Here is a 23,864-nt window from a genome sequence, read left to right as displayed (position 1 = left end):
GTTGCAAACAACTCTGTAAAAACAAATGAATGTGTAGAGGCATACCATGCAGAAGTTCAACTATGATTTTACACATGACTTTTTCTCTGCTTTGCTGCCACCTAATGCTGCATTCAATGAACCAAAAACTGAAGAATTTCTTAAAATGGGGATAAATAATTTTAAATAAGCATTTTTTATGTCTCAGCCATTCTAGGACTTTCAGAGGTTAACAGTGTTGGCATGAAACACAGATTGTTTTTCTCTGGTTTCATTTACACTGTAAATAAGAATATTGATGTGGCTCAGAGGTCATGAAGTTCACTGTCCGTGGTGCAGAAATTATTTTATCTTTATGGCCTTTTTTGTTAGCTGTAATATTTTAAGTGTTTGTAAAAAGTATTCACACCCTTGATTAATTTTACATTTTATTTTCTTACAACTAGAAACTTTTGTGAAATCTATTGGGATGTCATGTGACGTAATCTAATACAATGTAGGGGAAAAAACCCGTGAGAGATGTTGGTTTTAAAAATTTTAACAACTTAAAATCTGACTAGTGTGGCCTGCATTTATATTTTGGCCTCATTGTGGCAATACTTTATAAAACCACCTTTTACTAAAATAACACCAAGTCTTTTTGAATATGTCTCTGTTTTAGAGACGATTCGAGCTCAGTCGCATTCTGTAAACTCGACTACCAACTACTGCCACAAATCATCAATTCAATTTGAGTCTGAACTTTGACTGGACCATTATAGCACATAAAAACACCTTGATGACCATGTAATTGAAACTGTGGTCTTATATTTGGGGTCTTGAGTCTCCAGAGTGGAGAAATGTGGTGATGGGAAAAGGTTTGCTTCTTTAGTTTTTTATTAATTCCACTTATTACTAAGAAGGGCACAAATATTTTAATAAAATAAGACTAGAAATTTTTTAATTATTTTGAGAGGTTCCCGTTTCCTGACAGTTCACATGGATGACCATGTCGATTGCTTTTATGACATAATCCTGATTATTCACAACTGCTTTCTTACTTTTTTCTTCTTGATGTAGTTTGTCACTTTAATAAACCACTGAGGCCTTCACAGAACAACTGGATGTGCTGTATACTAAGACTAAATGGCACAAAGGTGGACTATTTTTACTCTATTTACAAGTTAATTTTAGATTTTAATCATTTTTTGTGTGAAAACTGTCATTTTCATTTCACTTAATCTCTAACTAGATTATATTAGCCTGTCTGATAAAATCCCAATGAAAAGTGTTTAGAGTTTCTGGTTGGGGCATGAAATGGTTCAAAGGTTAAGAGTAGCTTTTAAGGAGCTCTACAATGTGTCCACTTCTGTAATTTTCTTTTTTAGAGAAACATTTTACATCGTCCACTAAGTTTCTATTGTCTTTGAATGTGGCACTATGGCAACATGCGTTGTTTTTTTTTTATGAAATTGATTTCAGAACAAACCATCAGATCTAAGGTAAACCAGTGAAATAACATCTTTTATCCTCTAATAAACAATCTGGTTTTTGCCCATGAGACAGATTCTGCATAGTATGCCTTTAAAATGTGACTTGAGCCAAATGCTTTTTGCAAGCTTACGTTGAGCAATGTGAACAAGCCTGACTAATTGAGAGGACTGTGTGTCCTTCTTTTCACAGCCTGGTGGTCTCCACTAAGTTAGAGCCAAGCACTGACCCCCACCCACCACCTCTTCCACTTAGTCACCACCCCCCGGGTGTCCCCGTTGATCCTACCTCTTTGGTTTCCGCACTGCACCACACTAACCCCTTTTCCCGTTCACAGACCGCACCGCCTCACATATCCCAGTGCAACCCTTTCTATTCCCGCTTACAGCACAACCCCTTCTTTACAGATATGTTAACTAACCAGACACTGAAGTCACCGTTGCCTCCTTTGCCTTATCTTTCCAGCTCCCGGCCCCCCATAACAAACCTCTTTCCACAGTCAAGTAATCCTGACTTGATGCAAGATGTCCCGACAGTAGAGGACACGGCTGATGCCAAAGACCAACCTGTTGAGAGACCTCTCCCTCCAGTTACCTTAGCAAATAAAGAACCTTTAATCAAGAAGTTGTCAAACCCCTTTCTGTCTGCTGAGGAGCGTAACGTGGACTCGGAGTGGGACGAGTCATTTGCAGCGTTTGCAGCTGGCAGACTGCAGTCTCCCGAAGAGCTCACCATGCAAAGCAGAACACAACAAAACACAGTCGATGACCATCCACTGGAACATGGCCGCAGTAAAGGTGATTTACAAACAGTCCCGGATGCAAACGAGCAAACGAGTGTTAATGACGTTCTCTATGATCAGCCTGGGGGCAGATTTTTATCCAGTGAACTTTCAGTTCCTATCCAGATGAGGAACAACAACGCACTTCACTTCGACGCCTTTCCGCAATTCCTTGAAACGATCCCAGAGCATAGAAGCTTTGACAGCGATGACTCGACGTTAAACACTCCTACTAACTCCCCTGAACCGACTGACTTTATTGTGACCGAACGGGACAGCAACACTACTAATGATTTTACGCACACTAATATCAATACTGCTCCCTTTCACACCTCATCTGCACAACTCAACAACAACAGCAGCAGCTCTCCAGACCCCAGCTCGTCGGGCCTCGGCAGTTCGACTGAAGAAGACGGGCTCTCCTGTTTTTCATCTCAATCTGAGAAATTCTCTGTGTCGTCCTCCGAGGAAGCGGAAAGCACCGTCCTTCGCTTCAAGAATTCCTCCGACTCGACTGCTGTAAAAACCATAAAGACCTCAGAGTCTGGAGACGGCACCGCTGACAAGTCCGTTGATCAGTTTTTAATTGATGATTCACATAAAACTGTCAATCAGCCACAGGATAGTCATGTTGAAATGGCTGGTTGGAACTTTTTAGAGGACTTGTTTCAGCCTCTTTCTCTAACGACGTCGGAAAAGGAAACAGAAAGTGAACCTGGAGGTAGTCAAACACCTAAAACTCCTGATCTGAACCCTGATCTGTTGCAGTCACTACAGCCGATGTCTGTTGTGTCTCACCAATCAAGCAAAGATCATGAAGAAGAAAGCAAAGATTGCGCTGTCGATCCTTCGGAGGATTTCAACACTCGTTCTAAGAACAGTGCCACAGAAGAATTGATGCCTGCTACTTCAGACGATGAATTCTCTTCCACACTACCACCGGTACCTGTCATAACCTCTTCCCCCGAGGTCGAGCAGGATTTGTTGGATGTGACCAATGGCAATACTGGTTCAGAGGAGCAGAAAGTTCGCCCTTATTCTCATGTGGAATTTGGGATTTTTGATGAATACCTCAATGTCAGTCACCTTGCAAGCAGTCCTGGCCAGGACTTTGACAGCGCTTGGTTGAACATACAGACTCCTGAACAGAGTAGCAACACTTCACGCCATAGCCATTATTTCAGTGCTGACTCGCAGGACTACCTAACCTGTGATTCTCACTCATTTTCCAACGGGTCAGAGCTGAATGAAACGCTATTCTCGGCTAACTCAACTCTCCGTGGTGAGATGAGCGACGTTCAGGCCGCCCCTGATGATCTTTTGACAATGGGTCATACAAATCTATTCCAGTCATCAAACCTTGAGGTCAACCACAATGAAATATTTGGAGACTTCCTCCAGGGGGATCAAGGCATCTTGGTAAACCTGGAGACAAGCTTCACAGGGGGCAATGGATTACAGGTTCTGCCTGCTCCACGGTCAGATAACAGCTCTACTCCAAAGATCCACAGTGACATAGGGGAGGGAAATCAGGACGACATCTTCTTACAGTCTCCGCAGGGGCAGCATGCCGCGCTGCAGCGCTCTCTTTCCGAGGGCATGCTAGCGCCTGCCTTTGACCAACTTCTCCCATCCTCTTTCGGGAGCGATCCCTGCGCAATACAGGAATCCTCCTTCGCTCAGCTTGACCCTGTCTTCCCTTTCCCTAATACATTTGCTCCTTCTCTAATTCCTGAAAGCAATAGCTTCCATGTAGCGTTCTCTGCCCTCTCTCCCCTCGCAACCATTTCGGCGACAGAGCCAACTGGCTCAGAGCCCGGCGCCACGCCAGAGCCAGACGCGACCGAGTGGCGGCAAGCGGCCGATCAGCCGAGCAGGTGAGGTCGCACGTGCTCAGTGCTGGGTGAAAAGGTGGAAAAGGGATTTCTTCCTTGTCTTCTCGTATTTCCTCCTCTGCTTCTGCCTTGCTTCTTTCCTGTGCCGACTCTCGGGGGGTCTCCTTCTTCTTCTTTGTGGTGTGATCCTCCGTGTTTTGTCGCATTTGTTGAAACGCGTAGACTTCCACTGGTGTTAACAGGACTCTTCTGCAGGTTTCGTCTGCGTGTTCTGTGGTAACAGGAGAGGGGGAAACTAAAGCCTCGGGCCAATTAGCAGTTATTATTTTACCTTCATGCCTACCACGCTTCTTCTCCGTCCCAACACACACACACACATATGCAGAACACCCCCCTCTCCTCGGGGAAAGCCAGTGTTCTCACACAGCCAATACATCAACCAGAAATCAAGCTTTTTACATGAGGAAAAAGGTGTTGTTTTGTCATTTCCTTTTCAGCTTGGGGTAATAACACTCTTAACACAATTCTTCTTCATGATTACACCTATGCATACAATTACATCCTTCATTTCAGGATTCATTTTCACCACTTTTACACCTGTTTACCCTACGTCGAACTTAATCAGAATGAAGTACAATGTTGGTTTGGATTCCTTAATGTCTGGTGTCATATTGGAGGGCAAAAAAAAAGAATTAAACTGGGCTTTAATAAGGATTAATCTTGCATCGATTGCACTAAAGACCGTCAGATAGTGATGGTTTGCTGCATGTAGGTCATTGACACAGGAAACTGTCTTCCTGTGCTTTTATGAAGACATTGTCTAATATGTTTCTTCATACCATGATATTGGAGAGCCGGTATGTGTTTGTTTGTGCTCAGAAAGGAAGCCACCGTTTCCAAACACTGCCATTGTTTCCAGAGGAAGATATTGTTCCAAAGGAAGTTATGTACATTTCACAATAAAATCTAAGATTAAAGTTTCTTTTCTTTCACCTGTTGTTAGAAATATAAGACCTCCACTATGACCACCAGAGTTGTAGCTGGGCAGCTCATCAGGCAGTAGGTTGGGTGTCGGGTCGGTGTTGGAACAATGCGAATGGCTCACTGTGTGTTTGGTTTTTTTTGTTGTTGTTGTTGAAGCCCCCACCCAGTGAAGCCACTGACCACTGCCATGCTGGCTGAGGAGAAGCGGTCAGTGCTGGCCACTGGCCTGGAGAAGCTCAAGTCCACCATCCATCCGGGGAGGAGCAGCCAGATCGAGCAGGAGGCAGACAGGAAGAAGGTAGAAAAAAAATGAATAAGTGGCCATTATCCAATGTGGTTGATGGCCTTGCAAATTTGGATTTATTTTCATTTACTGCTGCTGCAACAATCAATACAAACCTTGACAAAGTATTTACTAGAGGTGCACCGATTGCAGTTCTTCAAAACGCCTGGCCTACCAATTCCGATTTTGGTAGATACCGATTTTTCTTTTTGTGTGAAATGTTGCTAAATATTGGGACAAAGTCGCTAAGTTGGCAACAGTGGGGTGACTATTGTCCTGACCATACCTGGTGGGCGTATCTGTCAGTCAGTCCTCTGACAGAGCAAAAGTGGCTAATTTTAACGAACTTAGTAGAGGTCGGTAAAATGGGTGGATCAGATCAGTTTCTCATGTAACTGATCAGCCAGTCTCATAAAAACTAAGAAAACCGGGTTGATTTCTTGGCTGTCCAATTTATAGGTTCAGCGCTACTGTTCATAACCCTTCAGCTTTTGTCACATTTAAACACTAACATTTTCTTTTTTCATATAAGTATCAGCCGAACTCCCAAAATCAGGTCGACTTCTTGGCCTGCCGAGTTATCGGTGCATCTCTGTTATCCACATCCCTTCACAATTTGTCTCGTTTAAACTGCAGACTTTATTTTATATGATAACCCAACGCAAAGTAGCTCATGTACATAAAATGGAATAAAAATAGTACTTGGTTCTCTTTTCTTTTCCGATTTAATTCTGAACTATTCATCTATCGGCTGACTATTCTCCTTTTTTTGCCTCGGTTATTCATTTTTAGGTCAGTTTAAAAAGCGACCCCACTCTGTGTCTGTCTGTCCTCAGTCTCTGACGGAAGGAGCGGGCTCATACTACCACCTGACCCACAGCGAGCTGGTGGCCCTGCTGGTGCAGCGCGAGGCCGAGCTGGAGGGGCAGAGGGCCGAGTTCGAGCGTCAGAAACTGTTGCTGGCCAAGCGGGAGGTGGAGCTGAAGAAGCTGAAGCCTCAGGTCCGAGACCTGGAGGACTACATCGACACTCTGCTGGTGCAAATCATGGAGCAGAAGCCAACGCTGCTACAAGTGCGCCCCAAGTTCAAATGAAAACAGACGGGGGGGAAAAAAAAGATCAACAAATGACTGACCTTCTAGTTCACGTGTTCACTCGAAAACCTCCACAACAGCTCTCTGTTTAGTCACTGCTACGCTGTCCTTTTTGATACAGATATTTAGGCACCCAGAGGTGTCGAGGTGGTGTTTTCTAGCTGGCATGCTTCCCCCTCAGCCCCGTCCACGTTCTGTTTCCTCGGCGGTGGCAGGTTTGTCTCCAGTGGTTCTGAATGTAGCGCGTCCTCAGGTTGTCGTCAGGCTCCCAGAGCCTGGTGGAGGGTTCCAAACCCAGGCGCTGCCAGTCTGGCATCCTGATCCGAATCCTCTTTCTTCACCGCGCTTAGCGCCTCAGTTGTCACAAAATTTTCCTAAAGTGTTTATTTATAAAAAAAAAAATGTTTCTTTTGTCCAGTTAGAAACAAACTTTCAGATCAGCGCGGGGGCATTTTCATGGCTTTCAGACTGATCTCCTCATCATAAGGGCGGAAGATGTCTGTTTCCTCGTGTGCCTAGAAAGTGCTTGCACATTTCTTATGACGTTTTGACGCTTAAAACTGGAAGGTGTTGCGTTTGTCATGTGGGAGAGAACAGGAGAGAGGATTTCTGACATGAGGCATCAGCAGGTTTTGGGTTTTATTTTCATAAATCGACTGTTTATCCAACTTTTCTATAAGATGGTTGGAATGCACTTGAAGAGAATCCCCCCACCCCCTGCCTTCACTGCACTCGCACAGCAGCAAATTGTAACTGAGGGATAACGCAGCATGACGGGAAGTCACAGTCACCCTGCAAGTCGAGGCTTGACCGACAAATATGTCAACTACAGGCAAGAATGGAAGGAAGGGAAGAGAAATCGGCCAAATACAGAGCTTTACAGATGCATTCATAAGCCTTGAACTTTTTCTGTTTGTCACGTTGCAAATGCAAACTTTGTTGTGTTGTATGAGAGAACAACGCAAAATACTCAACTGTGAGGAGAGAGGAAAATGAAACATGGTTTATGTTTTAATAAGCATAAAAAGTGTGGCATACATTTATTTGTATTGCAGGATTGTAGTTTATTTAGCTTGGCCCTTATCAGCTTTCTTGTTTTTGGTTCAGAGTTAGCTTAATGTTGGAAGCACTAGATTTTATTTACAGGTAACTGAGTTCCGAGGGGCTGAAGTAAATGTGTGCCACACATTGTAGATTTTTAAAAATTTGGGATACAATTTTAAGAACCATGCATCATTTTCCTTTCCACTCCTCGTCGAGGATGCCTTCCTGTCTGTTAAATCCCAGAGAAATGCAGCGAAGTTTGGTGTTGAAATGTGACAAAAATATGATAGTTCTGTATGTCTGAGTGTATTTTCTGAATTCATGCTAAGTAAGTTCATCAGCGTAAGAAAAATTGCTTCTTTTGTTTGACTCCCTCATTTTTTTCCAGATGCTGCGAAATTTTGCCTGTTAGCAGCAAATGCTAATACTCGTTTTTCTTCTTCTTTGAAACGTGCAAACCAAATGAGACAGGGTTAGCATTTGACCCTTTCACATCACTGAGAACGGACCTGAATGTTCAAGTGTTCTTAATAAAGCCAACAGGTGAATATAGGTTTCATGTTTCGAACACAGGATAAGTGCTGTTTGTTTTTAGCTAGCTAGCTCCCGTCCCCTCCAACGCTCAGCGTTATAAGCTAACCGATTCAGGTGGCGACAATATCAATATCTTCCGTCTTGCTTCCTCACATGCGTGTGTTGCTGACAGATGAGTTGCCACAAAGGGACCGCATTTTTCAGCGCGTATGCGTATTAAATTGCCAAACGCTGCCTTACTTTTGTTTTTTGTTTGTTTTCCTTCGATGTTCATTAGGCTAGCACTTAATTGTATTTTGCGTTCGGGCGGACTCAAAGCCATCCGTTTGCTGAAAGAAAGCTATCGAATCTCTAATTATTGCGCTTTGTGATATCATTTAGCTCAAGAATCAACTGTATGCATACAAATAGAAAATGAGTATTAGCAGCGATTTACTGTGACATGCCAAAAACGACAACAAAAAAACATAAGGAAACAAAATCATTAACATACAGCCTTGAAACTTAACTTATAGAGCAGATTGATACACCATAAAGTATTCTGATATGATTCCACCTCAAACAGCATTCGTAGATGTTCTTGCACTACTTAATCGTCAGAAGAATAACTCTGCTGTACCCGTCTTTGTGATATCGGTATAGTTAGATCGACTTCACGCCGTATTGCACTTTTTCTAATCGCTCTGTGGTTAAGCACTAGGCCTTCCTTCCACACCTTGACGATGATTCGCCATCGAGCTCAAAGCATCAAACATAAAAAAAAAAAAAAAAAGAAAAGAAAAGAAAAAAAAATCACGTATGTCGTCACATCCGTTCAGCTGGGCGGTCGCAATACAAAGAGTGCAGATGACTGTAGAGACATAGAAGAGGTGATTCGGCGCTCGCAGAGAGCGGGAATAGGCATTCTCTCTTTCATGTCTTCCATTTGGCGAGGTTTTTATTTACCTTTTGAATCGACTGTGTTTTGTCCTCGAGTGTGAAGCTGGCAGAATGTGCTCAGTGTAAGACTGGAACGTTTACAATCCGTGATGCAATTCTGTTTCACAAATTTTGTATATTTAATAAAGAGTATTTTGTGTTTCCTGCTCACCGTGTCTTTTGTGGTCATTTCCTTTTGGTGTCGATGGAGTCGGGATCGTTCCTGCTCCACTCACCAGTTTAGAATCACAGGTGTCAATGTCACTCTGAATGTGACGTGTATTATTCAGATATATTAGGTATCTAAATTTTTTTGCCACGAGAGCCAAAGTGATCAAATTTAGAAAAATTTTAAACTCTGCATGCACCAATTGTCATTTTTGGGCCGATCACCGATCTTTAAAAAATGCTGACATGGCGAAAACGAGGCCAATTTATCGGCTGACCACTAATTGAAACCTTGTTTTCAGGCAATAAAAATGGAAAAACGCATTTCTTGTCGCATGTATTTTTATCTGTTTGATCATATACTAGAAATGCAAGACTTTTAAATCTACGTCAATCGTAGTAGAAAGAAAACCTGTAAATTGTTGTTGATGCAAAACATACAAAAGTGTCTCGTGATTATCTTATCAAAAGAAAGGCAAACAATCCCCATGTATTTTTGGGTCAGTTTTCATTTTTGGACTAGAAACATTCTTTAGACTGAACAAGAACAGGATGTGGCTCTCCTCTTGCTGTATTTGGCCAAGTTTAATGAATGTAGAGGAGGGAGATGAGTTTATTTACTGTGAAGTTAAAATGTAACCAAAAACACGGTCAATAAAAGAGAAAAAGCTTTTTCTTTTCCCAAAGTGTCCGCTGTGGTCGGGGGGCTAACAATAGTGACTCAGTCTGCCTCAAATGAGCTCTGGGCCACATTGTGGACACCTTTGTGTTGCATGGAAAATCTATGACGTAAAAAATGCAGCATCAACTATATTACATAAGTTTATATAACGTTTTGATTCAGTCTAATTCCTGACATTCACTGATTTGTGTCATTTAGTTGAAAAGTCAAAAAGACTTGGATATCTTTTTCCCTGTGGAAAATGATACAAAACCAAAAAAAACCCACATACATTTCCCAAAGTAAATGAAATAAAAATGATCTCAAAGAATACTACTCAATGCAATTACTCCTTGGAAAAAACTGCTGAGACTTGCATTTGTAATCAAACTTTAATATCAGGCAGAATATAACAATTTTCTGTTTGTTTTGTTTGTTTTTAAAAGCTTTTGGAGAACATTTGAAGTCTTGCAACTGCCAAAAGTTTACAACTAAATTTGACAGGAAATATACAAGATACAGATAAGAGATGTTCTCAGATTAGGAGTTTACTTTCAAAGTATTGACTGAATATTAGATAATTTCCCAGAGAAGATGGATTTATGGTTTTGAATCAGAAGATGCATTCAGAAAGAATTAAAGGCTGTGCACGTTTATGAGATGGGTTACAATTATAATCAACCCAAGAAGGATTTTTTTAATGTCACATTAAAAGGCCACATTCAAGACACATGCCATTATATTTTCTCATGAGCTCAAAACAGGCTAAATCTCCACTAGAGGGCTACATTTCCTCTTTAAAAACAGACCGGAGTCCTGCCTGTCATTCCAGTTCATCAAAAGTTTGTTTTTTAATGAAAGTGACAGAGATGTTAAAGAGGTAACTAGTATTTTATCTTTTGTTGGTAGATGGGTTGGACTTTTGCTGTAATTTCCCAGTGGGTAAAGTCATTTGTTTCAGCAACACAGTGATAAAACATACCCACATTAATATAAAATATCTAAAAACAATATGAACAAATTAATATTGACAAAGAGCCTACAGAAAAGCAGAGACAATTTTAAAAATAAAAATCTGAAAATCCAGAAAATGTTTTAAATTTACAGGATATGTACAGAATAGTTCTTCTTTTGTACATATGAAAAAAAGGGACCAGATGTATTATTTATATAAATATTGTGCAATTATGCTTGAACACATTTATATTAGGGCTGCAATTAACTGTTATTTCACAAATCAATTATCCTGTTGATTATTCTGACGATTAATCACTTAATCGGATAAAATGATACAGATTTCTCATTTAACCGCTAAAGACATTTTTATACAATATTGAAAATACAATAAAAGATGCTGATAAACAATTCAACTCCATTATGAAACAAGAAAAATAAACATTTTATTGCCTAAAATGCAATAACATGTCATTCCTTTGTTCTTGGTGAAAATAAAACTGTGCTACTTGAGGAGGTTTTTTTAAAATATCTTAAGTCCAAAATGTATATTTATTTTGTATAGTTTTGGCTTAATTACTGCTGTGAGTGTGTTTAATTTTCAGAAAATATCCCTTTTTTGAATCTGTATACTGTAGTTAACGATTAATCATTACTAAATTAGTAGACATTTTTTTCAAAAATCGATTCATCACGATTAAAATTATTGATTGTTTCAGCCCTATTTTAGATTCTATTTAAATTCTGAACAATGGGCAAATATTTTGTTGCCTGTTAAATATGTCAAGTTTATTTGCATAGCACATAAAGCAGTTCAAAGTACTTTACGTGATAAAATGTTTGAATTACTGATAGTAAGGACCATCTTTCACGATGTTCGAGGTCACTGTCTTGCTATAAACTTTTTTTGTTTTGTAAAATTATAAAACTATAAAACAAAGCACAGCTTCCTGGGAAATGTAGTCACGTATAGAAAGCAATTCACGGCCTGCATGCGTGCGCCAGCATGGCATTACTACATTGCCCACAATGCAACGTGGGAAGACAGCTGAGTGTTTTTGCGGTGCAGTTCAAGACGGCAAAAGTGGTCGAGGAGGGGAAAAAAACAATAAAAGAAGAAGTTGCTAAACTTGAGCAATAAGGAGGAGAGTTGTGTTGTCCGGCAGCATGTCTGACTACCCACCGTTCCAGTACGGAAAGTCTCGTTTCAACCAGGTACATTTATTTTAGCCGTGACCCTAAACGCAGCACAAACTTTCAGTCTCACTGTAGGCGCACACATGAATTGGTCTCAACTCGGTTCGGGCTCAGACGCTCGTAATTTTTAAAAGAAGCTGCTTTTAAAAGGCCATAATGAACATTTGGAGCGTGTTGCTGCGCGGAACAGTTTAGTTCCTGCTTACCGCGTTGGCAAGACTGAAGAAAACCCAGTCCAAAACAGAAACAGGGAGTCTAAATGTGTTGAAAGACAAATGTGTCTTTTTAAAAGTAATGTGTATATGATGAAAGAAGAAGAAAAAGGCTTTGAATAGAGCGCGAGAGGACGTGACGTCATCTAAATAATTAATTGCTGATTTTATTTCAGCGCGAGGCATTCCTTAGGGTGCTATTTGATATCTTACTGTACAAACTGGATGGACAGCGTGCAAAAAAAGAGATTAAATGGCTGAATTGTTTCCAAAATTTGATAATCTTAACCATTGTATAATCATATTCAATAAAGACTGACGTTTAAAATGCTTATTATTATTGTTCTTTATTTCAAAAGCAGTAGCTAGATGTGTTCAAGTTTTATTTCTGTTTTTCTTCTCACAGCAGATATTTAATATTAGAATATTACATAAGGGCAACAAAAGAAAACTTTTTAAGCTGTTTTGTTTTTTAAACAAAAACAAAGCAAGAATGTTAACACTTATTAAAATGTGTCACATAGGCACGCTACATATTAAAATAAATGGATAAAAATGACCAACATGTTTTGCTATTTTGGCTAATGTGCATAAATTAGTATTAGCTTCAGCACTCTGAAGCCCAGGAAGTATTAGGTGAGAGGTGGGATACAACATGACAGCGCAACACCTTTGGAATAAAGAAAAAAAAAAGTATATATATTTTTTAAACTAACTCTTAACGTCGCCTCAAACCGAGCCATTTAAATAATCGGCGAATAATCTAATTGAACAGATTTGAAAAAGCCGTCCCCCCCTCGTGCCATGTTTTTGACAACCATCCATATGTTCATTAAGTGACGAGACGTAGCGATGAGTCAAATAGCAGATTTCTGTCCAAATTAACAGTTAGTGTAATTAAACCCAAGTGAAGGAGGCGGAGGGATTCCTTCTGCTCGCCTATGAATTAATGATTGAAAGGTATTCCTGGCACCGTCATTAAAGGGCTTAATTGCGTTCGGCGCGATGCGGATTTGGGCCTCTAAAAGACGAAGATGGGAAACAGTTTGCCAGCGGCTGTAATGAGGAGGCTCCACCTGGAGCGTTCAAACAGCTGGCGAGCCGTAATGTCGCTGTTTACCGGAGGGAAGAGACAGCTGGAAAATCTCTGGCTGTTTTGTCGAAAGAAACAATCCGGAATCTGTTCGTCTGCCTGCGTTTCAGCGAAAAATACGTCAAGTCTTTGGAAAGTTCTAGATTTTTTTTGTTCTCTTTTCTTGCTAACTTGTGAAAGAATAGGTTTTGTGTAATTCATGTTGAGCTGTTAAATGTACAACATCAATTAGGAAACAATTTAAATTGTATTTAAGCTATAAAACCAATTTATGATTTTTTTTTTCTCTCAGGAGACTTTTCGCGGGAGATTCCGTCATTTCCTGGATGTGATCGACCCCAGCACACTCTTCGTGTCAGAGGTACTTTGCTTCAGATCACTTGGTGTTTTTAGGGGGAAGTTATTTATAAATTCTGACCTGTAAAAATAACTTTATGAGAGTCCGTCCACATAAAACGTCTCTCGGTCTGGTGCTAAACTGAAGCCTGATTTTGTGTACAGGTGTGGGCAGAACTGTCGGCACCGATCCACTTTTTTCTCTTCCGATACCTGAGGTTTAGTATCGACCGATGCCGATCCGATTTACAAAAATCAATCTCTGAACAACCAATCGTTTGTTTCCAATATTTAACTTTTTTCACAATATTACATTTTTTAAGACACTTAATTTTGGGGTTTTATTATGTAACTAGAGGCTTGAAATATTTCACTCAGCATTGAATAAATGTAAAATATGAGCTCTGCTTTCTGAGTGATAAAAAGTCTTGAACTTGTTTACCATATTCCAGTTTTTTTTTATGAACCTGTATAATAAGTATTCACTGGTTTCACTGGTCTCTACATCCACTGGCCCAGAAACCATAGCCAGTTGTCCTTTAGACATATTTCATTTTTCACATTTAGTTTTACATTAACAACGAATTAAAAAGTAAGGTGTTGCTCGTTTAACTTCCACAATGAAATATCGCCCTGTCTTTCTTTGTTGTCATTGTTTCTTTATCATTTGCCGCCCATGAAAACTCACAGTCCCCACTCACTCACTTATACTCAGGTAAGAGTAGCACTACTTGAGCATGTTTTTACTCAAGTAAAAGTAAAAAGTCGCTGTCCAAGAAATTATTCAAGTGAGAGTAAAAAAGTATTTGGTAAAAAGTTTACTCAAGTACAGAGGAACTGATGAAATTATCATTTAATATTTAAAAATGACATCATCAAATGGATCAAAAGTATTCAGGGTAAGTGGAAAGGGACCACATTGACAATAATTAATATAAGTAACAAGAAATAACTAAATCAAGCAAAATATTTTTTTCCATATCTGTTTCTCTCAATATTAAACTTATGAAAGTTTAACAGGTGTGTGTCTGTGTCTGGTGAATTTTTTTTTTTAATATGGGTAACACTTTATTTGAAGGGGGGTGAATAAGACTGACACGACACTGTCATAAACATGACATAACACCTGTCATGAACATGAATAAACCTTCATGAATATTTATGACTGTTGTCATAAAGCGTCATTCTGTAAATTATGACACTTTTAATACAAAGTTGACATTATTCAAAATGTCTTTGTTATGACAACTTGACATTAACCAAGAAATCATTACTGATGTAAATTTGTTCTAAAAGTATTACTGATTGTACTTTAAAAATTAGGCAACTTTATGCTATTAAAGATAAAGTTTAAAGCTAACATATACCAAGGTTGATAGTAGCAACTTCTAGGTTTGTGTTTGCATATCATTAGATTGTAACGCAACAACAAAAAACAAAGCTCATTACCATTCAGTAGAAAAAATTTGTCGTCTTAAAATCTGCTCAAAGATTTTGATGAGACTTGTTGAGTAAGTGTAGCTTTCCGTTTTATCTCCCTTCTGTCACGCCAGAAGCGGCTGCAGGAGTGCATTAAGCTGCTCAATAGCTTCAGACAAGGAACTCTGCCTCCAGGAGTCACAGACGCCGAGGTAAACACACATCTTTTCTTTTTATCAAATATTTTTATATGGCTATAAATGAAAACATAATGTGTGAAAATTTGTGTAAAAACAAACTCAAGTTTTACTTTTGGTGGATGGTGAACTGTAACTATTAGCTTTTGCACCGGCCATAAACCAGCTTTTGAAAGTTTACACCAGAGGACAATTTTAATTTTCATCTCTGATTTCAACAGCTATGGGAAGCCCAGAAAATAAAGCAGGTAAGAGTTGATTTTTTATTTTTTTAATAGCCTTTTGGCTCACTGTTACACTGTGTTGTATACACGGCATTCTGAAGTGCTGTACAGATATCAGAGGAACAACACTGGAACAAAGCTTTATTTGTTACATGATCCCATCAAATTAGGCTCGAAAGAATCAGCCTTATCAAGACCTGATGACTTTACACGCGACTGGGCTGGATGAGCGATCTGCCCGTTTGATTCTAAAATCTCCATCTTTTTTCCATTGGGCAAGAATGACGTGTCTAAATGCTTACGATTAGCATCTTTAAAGTTCAAATAACACCTGACCTATGACCCCACATCACAGGGGAGTTGAAAAGGAGGATTTTCCAAACCGGTGACTGGACATCTACCACAAAGTCTCCGATTGGTTAATCGTTAACAAACATTTTATTCAGATTGATGTGCCGTTTGGTCAGAACGAGCAGGTTTTGAAAGATAGCATATAATTCTGGAGATTTTGGTTGAAGTTGCCATTTGCTAATATTATTATTCAGAAGTATACAAAGAAGTGACAGCAAAGCCACACATGCCCTGTTTAGTCGATTTTGGCTTTAATTGAACTCTAATTTGATTGCTTCTAGTCTGGTTCGTTTGGGGAGGTGTGAATGTATGATTGTACTCTGATGTGGACCAAAACAGCTAACTGGTCCGCCTAAAAACCTCAGTTCAGTTCAGTTGAAGTGAACTCTGTTGCTGTTTAAATGAAAGAGAGACCACTGCAAAAGCAGGAAAGGAACTAAAGTACAGGGCATTCTGGGTAAATACAACCAAAACAAAGCGTGAGCCTAGCGCTAGCTAAAGAAACGGGCCAAGATCTTTTGCCGAAGACAAAAGAAAAATCCCACAACAGCTAAAATCTGATGCTAGTCCATTTTTGTTTACATTTTGTGAAAAAGGAAGTTGTGTTTAGAAGTTTTTGTGTCATTTCCTTCAACAAATATTGGTGCAGCACCACCAGAGGCGAGGAGGTGAACAGCTTTTTCAAATGGTTCGAGCGCAGTGTGGAAGCGAATGACAGCAGCTGAAAATACAGCAAAATATTCAACTTTGTTCCCCAATCCAACCAAGTCTACTGAACTATCAGGCGTGAACACATCCTAACTACTGAACCGGATCAAATAAAAGTCATAAAGATGCGTCTGTACCCACGTTACGATTGTGAGGTGATTTGGTCAGAATTTTTTCTAAATGGTTCATCTCAGGTTAGCACATAATGACAAGCAACGTCTCTGTAGCACATGGGAGGCACCGGTTCCACTGTAATAAAGGTGATATTATTCCCCCTTCTGGGAAGTAATTCTTGTGAATTACAGTGGTCTGAATCATTTTGTTCTCATTATCGTCTGATTGTGCTTTCATTACAGGCCATCATCCACCCCGACACGGGGGAGAAGATCCTCATGCCCTTTCGGATGTCAGGTAGAACGCCTCGGTGTGGAAGTCCTGGGGGACGTGGGATCTGGGGGCTTGTTATGTGGTCCAACATGGAGGCGTCGTTCACCCTGGGACCTGTCAGGGCTCAACGGGGCTCTTCGGGTTGTTTCGGGCCCTGGAAAGGTCACACTCAGCTGGGGGCTGATTAAAACCTCTCTCCTGCAGTGGCGGAGAGTGTCTCTGGGTCTTTCAAGAAGCAAAAAGGAGTGTTTTGGTTGTGAAAATAAGCCCATCTTTTTTTGTGTGGCGACTGCTATAAGTCAGAAGGTGGGTGTAAGTGAGAGATGGAGAGCTGGGTGGTTGAAGATAAAGTAATCAGCTGTAAAACAGGCCAATGCTATGCAGGATAACAGCACAGTTAGCGGAAACTTAACATGTTAATGTTGAGTTCTCTGACTCCATTTTTATAGTTCCCTTCATTTAATCTGAGTTTCCATTGACCATATTGAAAATAAATTTGCTTAATGGAAACGCGTCACTTTCGAAAGAACTCGTTCTTCAAAAAGTTTCAATGCTAGGATGAGGTGGTTGTTTGAGTCACATCAGAATCGGTTTACTTTGACAAACTTCAATGAAACACTTTTTTTCTTTTTACGTTCACACAAGTCACATGATCAACAACCGGATGTTCCCAATGGCGCCTGAAATTCTGGAAAATGTGACTTGCATTTCTAATTAATAAGACATAAAATATTTTAAAATGTTTTACTAATTGGTGAGAAGGAAGTAGTTTCAGTAAGTTTGATAAATGCAGTTTTTAGAGCCATAATACTGACTGTCTTCCATAGGTTTTGTCCCATTTGGCACTCCAGTGGTAAGTCTTGGTTTACATGTTTACTAGTCATCAAAAATTAACCTTCTTTTTTGTTTTTGTTTAAATAAACAAATTTAAATAAACTTTTTTGGTTAAATAAAGAAGTTGTGCTTGGGTATTTTTTTATTTAACAAATGTGTTTTTTGCAGGTTATTGGCCTCCTTCTCCCTAATCAAACAATGGCGACAACCATCTTCTGGCAGGTACTTTTCTCAAAACGAACTTTATTTTATCACTTATATTCACATGTACATCAACCATGGTTTCCTCAGTTTAAAAACAATGCATTTTACTTTAACTAAGCAAATATCTAATAAAAGATAAATGTGGCAGAAATCAGAAGATGTGTTGAACCCTGAGAAATCAGCATTACATCTACCATCAGCTTCTCCTTCATTTGACCTTTTCACCTTTCCAGTGGTTAAACCAGAGCCATAATGCCTGTGTCAACTACAGCAACCGTAACGCAACAAAGGTACTTTACCGGATATAAGAACTGAACCTTTTTTTATTATTATTATTTTGCTGTTGTTTTTCTAACTTGTCTTCTGCTCTTTCGTTAGCCCGCTCCATTCTCCAAATTCTTCCAGGGTTATGTGGGGGCAGTGACCAGTGCAGTCTCTATCGCTGTGAGTTCATGTTTTATTCTGTTGATTAATAATAGCACTTACATATTTAATGTCCCAGACACATTTATTTGCACTCTTAATAGTTTAGTAAAAAAAAAAAAAAAAAGTCAAACCTTTATTTTCAGAAGCATTTGATCTGTGTTGGGGAAAAAAAAGCTGAGGTAGGGAATAAAATAAAATAAAAAACACTAGTGGCACAATTATTAGCACCACCGTATCTTGTGAAATAATATCAAAGACAAGGTCCTGTTCTGTTTTTGTTTTCTTTTTTTTTTAAGTGGTTTGTACAAAGTATTTCCACATCATTGCCATCAATTATGCAGCCCATGACTTTCTCTAAAATTATTTCCTAACAAATGTTTTTCACCTTTTACCAAAATTAAAGTGTTGAATGTGAGATTAGGATATGCAATGAAATATTTGGCTTTATTGCTGTTCTTGTTGTTTTTGTTAGTAGAGGTTGCAGTAGTTGTAGTGGTATGGATAATAATATTTTAAATGACGTTAATAATCATCTAAAAAGGTTCATCATTATAAGAATTTGATATCAAACTTATTATTTAAGAAAATGTAACTTGCAGATCGTATTGGATCAATAATTGGGGTAGTTCTGTCAATTTGTCCTGTAGATTTTAAGTTTGTTTTAAGAAATAACAGCCGTATTTAGTAGTACATTTATTTTTAAAAAATGTTTCTCAATTTTTGTTATTGAATTTATTTCAAATTGCGTGAAAATCACAAATTGTTTATCTCCAATCTGCTTTGGTTTTACTTTGTCAAAATGATTTTTACCCAGTTCAGAAACATAGCTAACAGTGTTCAAAAAACTTTTTCCTTTCCTTTCCCGTTGTGAGAATTCCTAAAAAAAAAATTCTATTTGAAGCAGAGGTGAAGGTAAATAGCTTGAAACATTTTTTAAATTTTAATTCTTTAGTTGACATTCTAATCCGGCTTTAGCTTCTTATATTAGCTGTTAGCGCTGCTAGTATTACTTAGGTCACCTGGAGAAAACCTTTTCTTTGAGATCTCCAAATGTCCCAAACCTGCATAGAATGAGGTTAGAAAAGGTAACACATGACACAGCATGCCTTAGAAAATGAAGTTAACTCTAACGTTGAACATTTTTTCCACTCTGGAGAATTTCTTCTTCTTCTCTATATGGTGGCTCGCAAGCAACTTCAAGGTGCATACTGCCACCTACAGTACATGAGTGTGTAGTAACCCTAACCCTACCTAGCTACATTAAGTCATACTCATAAAATTCAATTTTTTAACTTTGCTGGAGAGTTTTGCTGCCCATCTAACCTGGTAAAGCTTAGCATGGTGCATCCACTGACTGAAAAACAATTTGATTTTTTAAAGTGTCCAAACAACCAGTTGCTGATTAGGTCCAGTCAGGTCCAGTCAGGGTGAAAATCAGAAAGTAACTGGAAAATCATTCCAGTTATTGGACAGTTTCCTGCTCCATCTCTACTTAGATTTAACTAGAGACCAGATATTATGTGAAAAACCAAGATTTGACAAGAGTGCACTTTATTTTTTTACTAGTAAATCTTTAATATCCACTTATTAGAAGGAAGATTTTCCTGAGACATTACTTATATGCTTCCTTCTCTGCGACACATTAATCTTGTTGACTTGTTTGTCATTTAAAGAAACCTAAATATCAGTGTAAGCCTCGCACTCAGCTCTCAAAATACCGTTTTCATTTGTCTTACCTCCATGTCACTGCTTTAATCGTGTAGAAGTATAATGTCTTCCTGTGCGCCTGGATGAAACGGCCTCCATCGGGGACAAAGACCTCAAACTGAGCCAATTACTGGTCCTGCTGGGCGTATTCCGGCTGATGGCCTCAGGCCTGACAACCACGGTAAAAAAAAAAAAAGATCCCAGGGAGCCTGAAGGGAGGAACGACACGCCGGGAGGGGGGCAAGAGCCCTCCAATTACACGTCCGTTCTTGTGACAACCCCATGCTGGGCTGGAGGCTGAAGTTTTTTTTTTTTTTTTTACTTATTTTTTGTGCCGGCGTTCTAGTTTTTCATTAGAACGCTTTGGGACTTTGAAATATTTATTTAAAAGTTCCTAAGTATGTTTTTTCTTTTGCTTGTTGCACACTTAACTGTGTGATTTGCCACGTGTTTTATCTTCAGGTTGGCCTGAATGTTTTAATCCAGAAAGCAGACCGATTAAATCCAACTACCAAGCTCTTGGTGCAGAGGTTCGTCCCTTTCCCTGCAGTGGGTGAGTCCWGAAAGAGTCGCACTTTATTAGAATTTCCTTTGCTTCAGGTTTGAGTCCATTATTACCAACAGCGACCACTGCAGCATTAATTAAACGACATGAAGACTGTTTTTTTTTCTTTCCTCTAAAAACCACGCACTGTTTTACCCTCGGAGCTCGTACAGTTCTGTTTCTTTTCTTGAATCGCATCCCTTCTCTGTGTGAAAGCCCAAAAAGGAGTTTTTTCCCTTTAATTTATTTTTTGTGTGTTTTTTATTTGTCCGTTTTTGTCTCCGTGGGGTTAGAGACGTGCTGAGAGCTTGCTTTTGTCAGATGTGCGCCGAGCCACAAAGCTGATTTTCGTGCCACCTCCCCGCGTCACAATCACACCCAGGGGTATAGACCCATGTCCCACAATGCCCCGGGGCTGCTGGCGCGTAATTAAATTGTTTGCCTGCTGCCCGTGCCCCCCCCTGTCCCCCACCTCGCCCCTCCATGCCGTGGCGGCTCTTCTAATTAAATCAACAGGTTTCTGCAGTGCAGCCTTTGCCTGGTAATTGGCTGCTCGCTGGAACTCTACTGCTGCAAACAAATTGGATAATTACCCCTAAAGTGGCGTCTATGTCAAGGCCCCATTTACCTGATTTTGGTGTGGGCATTGTTGTTGCAGTTGTTGTGTTTGCAGACCCGTATAAAAAGGTAATTAAACGGACTAATTGGAGCCCGGGAAACCAAAGTGCTGTTTGAATCTTCACCCATTTGATTGTGTTTGGTTACTTAAGGCCAGATTTATCCTGTAATAAGCTCATCAAGGAATTGCCTGTCATTCAAATAAATTGGACTATACCTGGAGCTAAATTCATGCTAGCTTAAAAAAAATAAAAATAAATTTGGCAAAGAATTTGTTTTCCTTAGAAAGTATTTGTGTTGTTTAGGTCACAATTGGTTGCATTTCCCAGTAGCTACCAGATATATTTAGAATGCACATAAATGTAATTATTTAAAATAATTACAACGGGGAATGTCAGCACTGAGCTGTCCAGGATTCGTAATTATCATTACGATTTCCCCCAATTACTTTATTCCTTTTATGAAGGTAATTACAAAACATGTTTTTGAGAATTTGATCTTTCTGCTTTGTTTTTTTTTTCTTTGTCATTCCTTGCCAAAATTATTGTATCTGTCCTTTATATTTTTATATATATATAAATTATCCTGGATTAAATGGTCTCAGTTAATTAAATTCCCCTCACAAGGCAACCTGCCGTCCCTCCGGGGCGCAGCAGAGATAACTCCGGATGCCGTTGTCTTAAATTAAAAAGGCCCGGGGCGAGAGCACTAAACTCTCTAAAATGAGTTTTCCTCATTCCTATTAGAGTCAAGAAGAAAGGTCTATCTACATTAACATACATTTGTGTTCATTTTGGCGAGCGTGAATAAATAAGGCCGCTGTTTGTCGGCTCGCCAGGGTTTTGTGTTGTGTTGCTGATTTGACTCTTGTTTGTTTCAAAGTCCCAGTCGGGTTCAGTTCTGTCTTATCTGACAATTATATATGTATTTGCACATTATTTGGCCTATTAATAAACATTTGAAGATGGTTTAACTTGAAAACAAAGGTTCATACAGCTAAATACAACTAGAAAACTTTTAACTCGGAAATTAAAATTCATTAAGTGGATTTAACAAGAAACACAGAGTTAGACATTTTTTTAAAGCTCATTAATATTGAATTGTGACTTTTTTATATAACTTAATCCTGTAATTTAAACCAAATCTTTAACATTTTTCAAGATAACAGTCCTCAGCTGGTTGAACAAGCACAAATGTCTGTATTATGTTCAGATTGAAACAATGACTTGTTTTCATCTAGAATAACTTGAACATGAACAACCTGAATAAAATAACTGATCTGATGATGCACATTATTAAACATCACACTGAATTCTGCCCAGAAACATTTATCTAGAACAGATAAATAATGTTAATAATTAGACATTGTCTTCAACTTTTATATTTCCTTCTCACTCACGGAGCGACACAAGATGCAAAAACCTTGCCGCTAAGCACCCTGGGAAGTAGTCCCCTCTTCTGCTTTTTTTAAATCCTAACTTTAAAGAACCATCAATTACTCAATTATTGGCAATATAGCAAAATTAATAAAAAGTCAACACAACTTATTAATGTAAGTTTATCTTTCGCGTGGAGCAGAAACATTTAAGTTGAACATTTTAAGTAGATCTAAAACTTTCCAGATTTCTTTGACTTTAAGAGTAGAAGTTAGTGGACACAACTAAACGTGACTCAAATATTTCACACGTTCACTGTTAGTTGATTAGATTTCCAACAAGCTCTTAATTCTGTGGCTGTCGTTTCTTCAGAAACATGATTTTGAACAAACTGTGTGTATTCAAAGTAATGGCCTCTGTTGCATCCAAGGATACTGTACTGTCTTATAATAGTGAACAGAAATAAAATCAGAGGTTCTATAATCTGATTTTTCTGATTGGGACAATCAAATGAATTCAATTACAGATTGAAACTTTACACAGAATAATAAACAGATGAGAGACTGGAAAAAAGAGCTTTTCTCACAGCTGAAGTTGGAGAAAGTGACAATAAATTCTGGATTTCAAAATAAAAATGACATTAGCCATAATAGACATTTTGTTCAACTTTATCAAAGATGGACTTTCACATTTGTCGTCAGGAATTTAGAGAAACGTAAAAAAAACAACAAAAAAACCCAACCTGACAGGAATCTGAATGATTGAGTCAATCTATGAGCCTGCATGGTTGTTTGAAAAAGGGGAAACATTAACATTTTAGTAGGCCACTTCAAACAACAATGACTTTCTTTTACTTATGTAATTTCTCTTTGCAGCGAGTGCAAACATCTGCAACGTGGTGCTGATGAGGCACACCGAGCTGTCTGACGGCATCGATGTGCTTGACGACAGCGGGAAGGTGGTGGGAACGTCTAAGATAGCCGCGAGGCATGTAAGTCCCCAAGGTCTTATTCTGTTTATTCTATTATTATTTATTATAATGACTCTACATGCAGTTATGAAAAAGAAAACAAAATAAATAAATGCTCTCTTCTAGTTCTAATGTTTGGGATTTTAGATAATAATTTGAAAAAAATGACCTAAAATGCTAAACGAATGTCAATATTTATCACTAGTATTATTATTATTTTGTGTTGTTTTTTTTATATAACTTATTCTCAACAGGCCCAGTAATGTCTCTGCTGAATTATAGCTGATATGTTTTCACTCTGACACTGTGATCACACGCACGCACGCACGCACGCTCGCACGCACGCACGCACGCAC

At 39.0% G+C, this 23,864-nt stretch overlaps 2 protein-coding genes across 7 annotated transcripts in view; both read left to right on the top strand.

Annotated features, from left to right (window-relative positions):
• rab11fip5a (RAB11 family interacting protein 5a (class I)) overlaps positions 1-9,093 on the top strand; it is a 34,905-nt gene extending 25,812 nt beyond the window's left edge. The window contains exons 4-6 of one of the 3 annotated variants that reach the window (XM_008398812.2): positions 1,915-4,107; positions 5,206-5,347; positions 6,169-9,093. In XM_008398812.2, the coding sequence (XP_008397034.1) occupies positions 1,915-4,107; positions 5,206-5,347; positions 6,169-6,426 (2,593 nt within the window). In that variant the 3' untranslated portion in view covers positions 6,427-9,093. Of the gene's footprint in view, positions 1-1,641; positions 4,108-5,205; positions 5,348-6,168 lie in introns of all 3 variants that reach the window. The other 2 variants (XM_008398811.2, XM_008398815.2) reach the window with 2 other exon arrangements.
• A 2,658-nt stretch (positions 9,094-11,751) lies between these two features.
• sfxn5a (sideroflexin 5a) overlaps positions 11,752-23,864 on the top strand; it is a 24,930-nt gene continuing 12,817 nt past the window's right edge. For all 4 annotated transcript variants that reach the window (XR_532551.2, XR_532550.2, XM_008398809.1 and 1 more), the window contains exons 1-11: positions 11,752-11,920; positions 13,500-13,568; positions 15,097-15,174; positions 15,381-15,407; positions 16,799-16,853; positions 17,657-17,682; positions 17,832-17,885; positions 18,101-18,157; positions 18,246-18,311; positions 20,463-20,553; positions 23,414-23,529. Coding sequence is in view for 2 of the 4 variants with exons in the window: in XM_008398809.1 (XP_008397031.1) it covers positions 11,873-11,920; positions 13,500-13,568; positions 15,097-15,174; positions 15,381-15,407; positions 16,799-16,853; positions 17,657-17,682; positions 17,832-17,885; positions 18,101-18,157; positions 18,246-18,311; positions 20,463-20,553; positions 23,414-23,529 (687 nt within the window). In the remaining 2 variants the exon portion in view is untranslated. The remainder of the gene's footprint in view (positions 11,921-13,499; positions 13,569-15,096; positions 15,175-15,380; positions 15,408-16,798; positions 16,854-17,656; positions 17,683-17,831; positions 17,886-18,100; positions 18,158-18,245; positions 18,312-20,462; positions 20,554-23,413; positions 23,530-23,864) is intronic.

Source organism: Poecilia reticulata, linkage group LG22, assembly GCF_000633615.1.
Source record: "Poecilia reticulata strain Guanapo linkage group LG22, Guppy_female_1.0+MT, whole genome shotgun sequence".
NCBI lineage: Eukaryota > Metazoa > Chordata > Actinopteri > Cyprinodontiformes > Poeciliidae > Poecilia > Poecilia reticulata.
The sequence above is the reverse complement of the archived record's forward strand: the minus strand, read 5'-3'. Positions and strand labels throughout refer to the sequence as shown.